Here is an 11550-nt window from a genome sequence, read left to right on the forward strand (position 1 = left end):
GCATACTTAACAAATTCAATTTAAAAGTAATTTTATTATGCATTATCGATTTATCGTATTAAATCTATATAATAATATCTGATAAATATTTGAATTTGGTTAAATATACAAATAAAATTATTACAATAATAAATTATGCGACTTGATAAAAGTATAAATATTAGATACATACTAATAATACAAAAAAAATGGAAATGTTGATTAAAAGTTTAAATCAGTTTAGAAATTATATAGAAACAATCCACCCAGATGGCCATAATGAGGAATGAAAATCAATTTTTGGCCCCTAATGTTAAAACATAAAATTTTGGCCATTAATTAGGCGGTATGCCTATTATACCCTTTTTTACTTGCGTGACCTAGCCCACTTGATTCTGAAAAAACTCTCTCCAATTAGAGTTTAACGGCGGCGGCGAAGGTGTGCGGATTGGCGGCGGAACCCTCCGACCTCCTCCTCCGCCGCCTCAGTTCAGCGTCACCTTCGCCGCCCTCCAGGCCTGGAAAACCGCCATTTCAGACCACTCTGCTCCTTCAAAGGCGTCTTCTGCTCCGATTCCGTCGATTTCATGGGCAATTCCGCCGACCAAGTGGTGGCGGCGATAGTTCTCAATCACGCCAATTTGCAAGGCACGCTGGTCAAAACAACAGCAAACGCTTCAGCGGCAGCGTACCGCTGTTGTTCAAAGACCTCGCCTCACTCACCGAATTGACCTCAGCAAAAACCGCTTCTCCGGCGGTGGATCTGATCTGATGAGGCGGCGGCGGTGGGTGTGATCTGATTGTTGCACCGCCTCCTCCATCGGCAGATCTGATCTCCGCTTCCTTCGAGTTCAGACATCGACAGATCTGATCTGATCTGATCTGTGCTAGCTGCACGTATGGCACTATTAGTGGCATAAGTGCCATAAGTGCACACTTCCCCCTAGGGTTTAGATATATCATTTAGGGTTTAGATTATCCATTTAGGATTTATATGTTCCATTTAGGGTTTAGATGATGTTGTTGTTTCTGTATTTGTGCTGCACGTATGGCACTTATGGCACTAATAGTGTCATAAGTGCCAACGGAAATCCAAAATAAAATCAAGTAAAATAGTCATTTTGGCATTTATGGCACTAATAGTGCCATAAGTGCCAACGGAAATCCAAAATAAAATCAAAGTAAAATCTTGGCACTTATGGCACTAATTAGTGTCATAAGTGCCTAACCCGACCCGGCACGCGACCCGCGTGCCTGATCCTACCCGGTCCACCTCATTAAGGGTAAAAGCGTCCAAATCAATAAAAATGACCAAATTTTGTGTTTTTCAATGTGTGGCCATAAATTGTGTTTTATGCTTCATTTTGGCTACTTCAAAATTTTACTCAATTATATACCCCTGCACATGTCAATGAATTTTACTAATTATTTTCGTCTCAATTATTACTAACTAATTATTCAAACATATAAATTAATTGACCCAATTCACATGGCACAACCGTAGTGATAGTAGAAGACTAGCTCATAATACTAACGTAATTTTTCCACCCAGAATTCCAGAAAGGAGTATCCTTTGGAGATTTACTAGTTAATAATTTAATGTTTTCTCTTATTATTTCAATAAATTAAAATACATTAACTCGTATTGAAGTCCTTTAAATGTAGATTTCCATTTTTCCCCCTATTTAAACAAATTAATATTCATAGTTAAAAGGGGAAAAGTGAGCAACTGTAAGTATGTAACAACAAATCAAACCTATTTTTAGGGGAACAACAAATTAAACCTAAAAGTAGAACTTGAATTTGAACTTCATAGGTGGCATTGGATCAGTAAGAAGACATCAACTACTATCTTGGAAAAACCAGAAAAATTCAAGAGAACTTGAACACATAATCAACTGGGAAATGAAGCAAAGAATTGCAAATTAATAAGTTGTTGGGCCGACAATGAGAAGATTTTGGCTACTGTATTCGACTTTTTCCCTCAACATTTCTGCTGCACTCTCATTCATGTACTTGATTTGTAGATGAAGGCTAAGATGCCCAAAACTCTCCTTCTCCTCTAGTATGTTAATTGCTGATATGCAGGCCGATTCGCTGCAATCATGTATAGAAATTCTTTCGAGTGTCGGAATCTCTGCGAAAGCTGAAGGAATCTCATCCAGATTGGGTAAGGAAACAAGAGAAAGCCTCTCCAGCACCGGAAAATTGCAGCTATCTGCAGTCCAGCATTTCAGATCATCACACCCATCAATCCTTAGGTGTTTCAAGCAAACAAATTCCTCCTCCCCTAAATTCAACTCTTCTCCCAAAACCACCTTATGCAATACAAGAAGCTCAAGCTGAGGCAACGAACCAATTACGGTCACATCACTCGGATCAAGCTTGCAACGACGTAAGCTCAACTCCTTGATTGAACTCGGCAGTCGTTTGAGGCCCCGCGACGAGTCTTCTAGAAACTTCCATCCTTTGCAGGAGTAATCCAGCGTTTCGAGTTTGCTTAAGCGGCCAACATCGTGCAGATGGTAACGCGAGCTCGCCTCGCCTCGTTCATGGAAATAGTAAGAGATAACCAACTCCTTAACGTTGGGTATTCTGTTGCAGACATCCTCTGTGAAAACGAGGTTCTCCACATCGGAAAGTGTCTGTAAGTTGTTCAAAACGACGGCGTCACTGCGAGGAGGAGGATCGGGGATATAGAGGGGCGACATCTTGATATGCCTAAGCTGCGGCATCTCCCAAATCTCAGACGGCGCGACCACATCTGCGATTTCCTTAACGATTATAGTTTGCAGACTCCAAAGCAGTGATATCGATGAAGGAATGTTATACGTAGCAATCCAGTAATCGCGAGGATCCATGTCTCCGTATTCATCCTCATCATCCGGTTCGTGGTATAGGAAGCGCGAGTTGACTTCCGGAAAAGTGTAGTCGAGGCGGCGCATATCGCGCACCATAACCCTCAGCCGCGGAGCCGCCGCTGCCCCCCGTCGCCCGCCGGTGATGATAGGACGCTCAATTGATAGGGTTTCTTGGCTGTAAAATCTTGTCCTTTTTTGATCGATTGTGACGCGGCGCCTCCCGTCTTGGTCTCTTTGGACGCAGAAAACGTTCTCTCTCTCAGCTATCCTTGTGCACAAGTCTCTCACAAGATCGTGAACGCCATAGCTGTCGATTTTCCTGTTTAGTTTAACAGAAGTGAGTAAGACAAGATTTCTTTGGACAAGCTCGTCTATGTAGCCCTCTGCAACTTCTTCCAAACTCTGCTCTTTCTTGGGTTTTATAAATCCCTCGGCAACCCAAAGTTTGACGAGCTCCGACATTTCCACACTGTAGTTTGAACACAATCCCAAGTAAAGAACACATAATTTCAAGCAAACAGGCAAGTACTTGTAGCTCAGATATAATATGTTCAAGGGTTCCGAGTTAACAACATGCAAGTGTTCCTCTCTTGCAATTTTCTCCCAATATTCTTGTGACTTGGACGATTTTCTAAGAAGCCCTCCAATCACAACGATTGCGAGTGGAAGTCCTTTGCACTTGTTCACTATCTTCTTCCCGGCCTCTTCCAATTCAGAAGGGCAACCTTGTTTTGATGCAAATGTGTTGGCACAGAAAAGATCCCAACTGTTTTTATCATCAAGAAAATCAACCGCAAGTGCAGAGGAGCCTAAGTAATCAACCAGCTTCGACTCCCTGGTTGTTACAACAATTCTGCTTCTATTCTTATTTTCTGGGAAGAAAAACTTTATCTTATCCCAAGCCTCCACGCTCCATACATCATCCAGTATTATCAAATATCTCCGATTAAATAAAATTTTGTACAACTCATGACTTAGTTGTTGATCAGTGGCTGAATCCCTATCATCAGTGGATATTCCTAGGGAAGAAAGTGCTTTCAAAAAGAATTTTCTTGCACTGAATTCTTGAGATACAGTAACCCAAACACGGACATTAAAATGGCGCACAATATTTGAATTTTCATAGACATTTGTTGCAAGAGTGGTCTTACCTATACCACCCATCCCAACAATTGGGATTATTCTGCGACCATGATCATGCCCGGTGAGCTCATCCAAAAGTTGCTCGATGTAGCCGTCAAATCCCACCAAGCTTGTAGTCTTGGCAGCTGCAAGAGGTGCTGATGACGATGATGGAGGAGGATCCATGGAATTTATGAATCCAATTTCCTCTTTAACCTTGATAACTTTTTCCTTGATAAAATCCATGTCTTGTATTATTCTCTGCAGATCGGGCAAGAAGCTGCTATTTTTTTCAGTTGATGAAGCGTGAATTCGATCTGCTGCTTCGAGTTCAATTATATCTTCGGCGTCGTGAGCTGAAACTGCAATTCGCCTCGCCAAATCTTCTGCTTCTTTGTTGTTCGCATCTGGATGATTCTCATCTGAATCTTCAAGGAAATCAACCTTTTCGCCACGCACGGCATCTGAATAATTCTCCACAAAATCTAGAAAGAAATCGACCTTCCCCCGAAGAGATTCAAACTGGTAGTTGTCGAAAGAAGCGGAAAGGCGAGGATGAATGTGGATCTGATCCATAGTATTCACCAGAGAAACTAGAGCTGCATAAGCGGCTGCCATCTCAAACCTCTAATTTTTTTTTTTTTTTCCTTTCTTTCAAGTTTCAGGAAGAAGGCTGAGTTAGACTAATAATCTTATGAGTTATGATAAAAGTTTTTTCTTAATGAGATGTTTAACAAGAAAGCATCGGATGAAGCATCATAAATTAAAGTATTTCGAAATTCAATTATTTTATTAATTGGCTCTATTCATTAATCCTGTCTCGTACAAAGAGTCAAAGAGCACATGATTCATGAAATTAAGCTCACTAACAGTAACAAAAAACTAATTAGATATAGTCAAATTGTTCCCTTTCAAATAAATAAAAAACATTATAGAGTCAAGTTGGTTAAATTAATTAGACTAGGAATCACAAAATTTAATGTATTGGTTAATCTTAATAATTTCTTATGAGTTAATCCATCAACATAGCTACATGCTACATAGCTTCAATATTTTTCATAAGACTTCAAAATATAAAAAATTAAGTTCCACATTTCCCTCTCGTTCTACCACACACTTCATTTTTTCATTTCACCGGTCACCACCCCTCACTTTCTCTCTTGTCATTGTTCTCTCTTTTTTCCAAGAGAGAAAGTGAGGGGAGGAGGGTCAAATGAAAGAAGAGATCTAATGTGAAAAAAGAAATGGATGTATGAAATTTTATTTTTTTATAAAATTGAAAAATGACGTTATTTTGATTGCCACGTTAATTGGCATAATTGAGCGGGGGGAAATTCCAGAAACATCGAAAAATCATGTATTTACAGGCTGAAAAAAGTTCGTTTACAAAATTTTAAAAAAAAATCATGTATTTAAGGCTAATATCCTAATAATTAATTGATAAATTAATGTGATTTTTTTTTTCTTATTAAAACCAAATTGAATTTATTGTGTTTTTGTGCTGGAATTCTAGGCTTCTTCTTGTACATGCAACCACCGCAAGTTTAGTAGCCTCAACTATTACTCTTTATGAACATTAAGGGTGTTTAATTTCTTTAAGACAAAAAGGCATGCGAGCTCTCCCTCAATATGAACTCTCCTCAAAATGACAATAATTAATTAAAAAAAAAACCATCATGTTGATATGATATGGACCTTTTGTATTGTTTAACCATGAAAGCAATATGGTGGTTTCGTATTATACTCTTATTTGGTATGATTTGGACCTTCAATTGATGTTTATTCCTGTAATATCTATGTTAACCTCAATTGATATTCATCTAGGTTTATGATAATGATGATCCACAAAAACGAGAAATTAATAATTTCTTATAGGAGAAAATATGAGTGAAATTATTGATGCAATGGTCTCAATGATCTCATGCACATTGTGATCACACTAGGTGTTGTCATGTGCGTGCTACATGTCGTAATCTAGCATAACTTGGGGGCCGTACTCCCAGAGCTTTGGGGTTCGGTCGGCCTCTATTAGCAGTGGCGGATCTTCATTGGGGCTATACTGGGCTCCAGCCCAGTGCAACCCCAAAATTTTGTCCTATATGTATTGAATATATTTTGCATAAAAAATATATAGTTAAGCTCATAGCCCAGTTCAACTTTCAAAAAAGATAAAAAAAAAAAAAAAAACATTTCAAAATAATAATAGAAATTAATTTATTTTTGTAAAATATAGATTAATTTTTTAAAAATTCACGTAGAAATAATTTTTTGTATGCTTTCAATATATTTGTTATTGAATCAATAAAAGTAATTATTTATTATAATCGGTGATCGAATTATAATTCTAAGTCCATCAAGATTCTACTTGAACATAAAAATAAACTATACGAACTATCGGAAAATTTTGGGTTGGGGCATGCCTTCAAGCAAATCCTGGATCCACCCCTGTCTATTAGGATTAAGCCACCGTTGAAATGGTGGAAGAGCATGTGCTCGATTGATCCCAATAGGAGTTCTCTGCAAATTGGGCTTTTCATGAGCATCAAATTCATCACCTTGAAGCCTAGATCGATCATGAGTTCATCGATCAGCACATGAAAAGTGAATGTGGATGCCATCAACTTTGTCGTTGGGACTAATGAGAAGAGCTCATTGGAGTCATCGAGATTGATGTAGGCCAGCTTTTTCGGCGGTGGTCGAGGACTTGAGGCTGTGACAGTAGTGGAGAAACTTTGCTAGAATCTTTGGGATGTTAGGGTTGCCATGAACAATTAATGAGGAGTTGATAGAAAGAAAATTTGCTAATTCCATGTGAGTATGTTAGTAGGACTTTGGCACTTAAAGTGTGAACATATGTGTAATATAAGATCTCGTGTGGATATTTTGTTGGAAATATGGTTTTATGCCATATCTGAAAATTTTTATTTAATTAAATATTTATTATTTAATTAAAATAATGATTGGATGTTAATCTACATCACGAGTAGATCAACGTGATATACTTGAAGTCTCAAAACCGATTTCCGGTGAGTGAGATATTGTATGTCAAAGTTTGGATGTTGAAGAGGGAAAATCAGTTTCAACTTCTGCGTTCAACGATTGCGGCCACCTACCGCGTTCAACGATTGCGGCCACCTACCGAGTTCAACGATTGCGGCCACCTACCGCGTTCAACGATTGCGGCCACCTACCGCACCCGCCGGAATTGACTGACGTTCCGTTCACACCGGCCGTTCACACCGGCCGTTCACACTAGGTTTAACACCTATAAATACGGGTGTGTTGTGAACTCATAACTTACAACTTAGAACTCACAACTCAGAACTAACGACTCTGAGAACTCACAACTCACATCAAATTCTGCATTGCACCTCAACCTCTAGCTCAGTTCTTGATCCTATTCAGTTCGCCGGAGCTCGCCGGATTGTGGTGCTACATCCGACGAGACGAAGTCGTTTTACCTTTGGGGAAGATACGCCAAACCGAAGAGCACTACCGGGGCGATAATCTTCTTGCGGGAAGAGATTCATCTCGACTCGACTTGATTTGTTTAAACGTATAATTTATTTATACAGTGTATTTCAGTTGTATATATTTATTTGAGTTGTAATTTCTCAAATTATTTCTTTTGTAATATTTTCAAATATTTTGAGTTGTATTATCTCAAAATATTTATTTTGTAATATCTCGATCGTGTACCCGGATATAACAATCGCAAGAAGATTATGTTCTCTGCCGTTGATACACGTTCGAGAAATGGCTCACACCGACGTCAATATGGACGGCTCCACCACCTCTGCAACCATCGGTTCAACCACGTCGTCAATATTTTCCTCGTTTGCATCAACGGGGGCTTCATCGTCAACATCTAGAACTATTGGTCTTGCCGAGAAACCATCAACGTTCTCAGGCAAGAACTTCAAATATTGGCAAGAGAAGATGCTATTCTACCTCACAACCGTGGGGTTTGCCGGATTCTTAATGGAGGATAAACCTCCAACCCCGAGTGAAGGGGAAGGGGAGACAAGCCAAGAAATTCGTGCCGGATATTTGAACTGGTGCCGCGGCGACTACTTGTGCCGTAACACCGTTCTCATGTCTCTGGACGAACGGCTCTATCGTGTTTTCAAGGTTCATGAAACCGCGAAACAATTGTGGGAGGCCCTTGATCTGAAATATCAAGTGGACAAGGCAAATACTACCAAGTATATTGTCGCCAAATGGTTGGAATATAAAATGGTCGACTCCCGGCCATTAATGGACCAAGTGGAAGAGTTCCAAAATCTTTCACATGAGGTTCAAGCCGAAGGGATGCCCTTGGCGGATGCATTGCTCGTTGCAATTATCATAGAGAAATTACCTCCTAGTTGGAGGAAATTTCAAAACCTTTTGAAGCATGAGCGCTCGGAGATGTCCGTGCCGATATTAATATCCAAGCTTCAAATGGAGGATCACGTGAGAAGTCGTGATCAAAAGGGAAAAGCTCCAATGGAGGCAAAGGCCAATCTCACCGAGACAGGCGGTCCCTCCAACAAACGTGGTCGTCCTAACCCTAATTATAAGGGTAAAGGAAAGCAAAGCGGTAGTCAACCATCAAAGTTTGATGGTGTATGCTATAATTGTGACAAAAAAGGTCACATGGCTAAGGATTGCCGCAAGCCAAAGCGGAAGAAAGCAAATGGCAATGTGAACAACGTCGAGAAGGACTTCGACGATTGGAACCACGATGACTTTGCTGCCATGATCTCCGAGGTGAATCATGTGGACAACCCGAACGCTTGGTTCGTGGACACCGGCGCTACCGTCCATATATGCATAAATCGTGAGTTGTTCCACAACTACAAAGAAGTGGAAAACAAAACGATAATGGAGGCTAGCGAGCGGACATCCCAAATCCTTGGCATGGGAGATGTGATTCTTCAACTCACGTCGGGCGTGGAGATCACATTGAAAGACGTATTACACGTTCCAACTGTCCGAAAGAATTTAATTTCGGGCTTTAGGCTTACGAATAAGGATTTTGAATTGTTTTTCAAATCTGACTATGTTGTAATACGCAAGTGGGGAAAGTTCCTAGGGAAAGGCTATGCCTCCGAAGGACTTTTCAAACTTGGTGTAAGAGCTTGTAAGCCTGCCAAGGCTAAGATCAATAAAGATGCATCAACCTCTTCTGCTTACTTGATTGAGTGTTCTGATTTATGGCATTGTAGACTTGGACATGTTAATCTAAATGCTATAAAGAGATTAGTAAAAATGAATTTACTAAAAGTTGATGAATACAACTCACAAGAAAAATGTGAAGTTTGTGTTGAAGCCAAAATGGCTAAGTTACCGTTTAAATCGGTAAAAAGGAACACTCAACCTTTGGAACTTATTCACACCGATGTTTGTGATTTAAAGTTCGTGCAAACTAGAGGTGGCAAGAAGTACTTTATCACCTTTATAGACGATTGCACAAAGTATTGTTACCTTTACTTATTGAAAAGTAAAGATGAGGCTATTGAAGCTTTTATAAACTTCAAAAATGAAGCCGAGAATCAACTTGGATGTCGAATTAAGATGGTTCGAAGTGATAGAGGTGGAGAGTATGTAGCTCCGTTTGCTGAATTATGCAACGAAAGTGGTATAATCCATCAAACGACGGCTCCTTATTCACCACAATCTAACGGCGTTGCTGAACGCAAGAATCGAACTCTTAAGGAGATGATGAATGCCTTGTTGATTAGTTCAGGATTACCCCAGAACATGTGGGGGGAAGCTGTCTTAACGGCCAACTATATCTTGAACAAGATTCCACTCAAAGGGAAAGATGTAACTCCCTATGAGCTATGGAAAGGAAGGAAACCTTCGTATAAATACCTCAAAGTGTGGGGGTGTTTAGCCAAGGTAGAAGTGCCTTTACCAAAGCAAGTTACAATAGGACCTAAAACGGTGGATTGTATCTTCATTGGTCATGCACTTAATAGCAGTGCCTATCGTTTTATAGTGCACAGATCGGAGATACCTGATATACATGTTGGGAAAACGATAGAATCAAGGAATGCTATATTCTTTGAAAATATCTATCCTAACAAGGATAAAGGTACATCGAACTCTAATGATGGAGTTGATGGTGATGCTACAGGTTCTAAACCTATGGAAGTAGCTAGTAATTCTACTCAAGTAGATGATGCCACGGGTTCTAATCATGTACCACCTAATAGGAAAAGACCAAGGTCTAAACCTATGGATGTAGAACCGAGACGTGGGGAACGAGTTAGAAAAGCTAATGTCTATGGACCGGATTATGTTGTCTTGATGCTAGATGGCGAACCGGTGACGATTAAAGAAGCTATGTCTGGCTCAGATGCAGCTCTCTGGAAAGAAGCCATCGATATTGAGATTGATTCCATTATGCAGAATCATACTTGGGTGTTAGTGGATCTACCACCTGGAAGTAAAGCTTTAGGATGCAAATGGATCCTAAAGAAGAAGTACAAATATGATGGTACTATAGATAAGTACAAAGCCCGACTTGTCGTTCAAGGTTTCAGGCAGAAAGAAGGGTACGATTTCTTCGATACCTATTCACCTGTGACCAGACTAACATCTATTCGGATGCTTCTCGCTATTGCTGCCTTGCACAATCTCGAGATTCACCAAATGGATGTGAAAACTGCGTTCTTGTATGGCGAGTTGGAAGATGAAATATATATGAAGCAACCTGAAGGGTTTGTAGTACCTGGGCAAGAGCACAAAGTATGCAAACTTCAAAGGTCTTTATATGGGTTGAAGCAAGCACCGCTTCAATGGCATTTAAAATTTGACAGTGTAATGTTGTCAAATGGATTCAGAATCAATGAGTGCGATAAATGTGTCTACATTAAGAATTCTAATAACGGATTTGTTATTGTTTGTCTTTATGTATATGACATGCTCATCATGGGAAGTAATTCCCGAGTGATTCAAGAAACCAAAGGCATGCTAAGTAAAAATTTTAGCATGAAAGATATGGGCTTAGCTGATGTTATCCTTGGAATTAAAATTCTAAGAAGACCTGATGGTATTACTATAACACAATCTCACTACGTTGAGAAAGTGTTAAAGAAATTCAACGCTTTTGACAAGCCAATAGCTAAGACACCATGGGAACCTAGTGTGCATTTGAGTGTACACAAGGGAGAACCTGTTGACGCGATAGAATATGCGAAGATTATTGGGAGCTTATTGTATCTAACAAATTGCACTCGTCCCGATATAGCATGCTCGGTCAACAAGTTGGGCAGCTTTACAGCTAACCCTAGTAATGAACATTGGAAAGCTCTTGAAAGGGTTTTGAGATATTTGAAATATACTCAAAACTATGCGATTCATTATACTAGGGAACCCTCTGTACTTGAAGGGTACTGTGATGCAAATTGGATATCTGATGCCAAAGACTCGTTTTCAACGAGCGGTTATGTATTCACTGTGGGGGGTGGTGCTGTGTCTTGGAAATCCAAGAAGCAAACATGTATTGCTAGATCGACCATGGAATCAGAATTCATAGCTTTGGATAAAGCTGGTGAAGAAGCCGAGTGGCTTAAAAATTTCCTCGAGGATATTCCAT

General features: G+C 39.8%; 1 protein-coding gene across 1 annotated transcript; it reads right to left on the reverse strand.

Moving 5' to 3' along the window:
• Positions 1–464: 464 nt before the first annotated feature.
• Positions 465–4580, reverse strand: LOC130993772 (putative late blight resistance protein homolog R1A-3). The gene is made up of 3 exons (XM_057918810.1): positions 1926–4580; positions 703–822; positions 465–632 (listed from the first exon to the last, which is right to left on the reverse strand). The coding sequence occupies exons 1-3, from the start codon at positions 4578–4580 to the stop codon at positions 465–467; spliced, it is 2943 nt and encodes a 980-aa protein (XP_057774793.1).
• Positions 4581–11550: the final 6970 nt, after the last annotated feature.

The sequence above is a fragment of the Salvia miltiorrhiza genome, chromosome 7 (genome assembly GCF_028751815.1).
Source record: "Salvia miltiorrhiza cultivar Shanhuang (shh) chromosome 7, IMPLAD_Smil_shh, whole genome shotgun sequence".
In the NCBI taxonomy this organism is placed as follows: Eukaryota; Viridiplantae; Streptophyta; class Magnoliopsida; order Lamiales; family Lamiaceae; genus Salvia; species Salvia miltiorrhiza.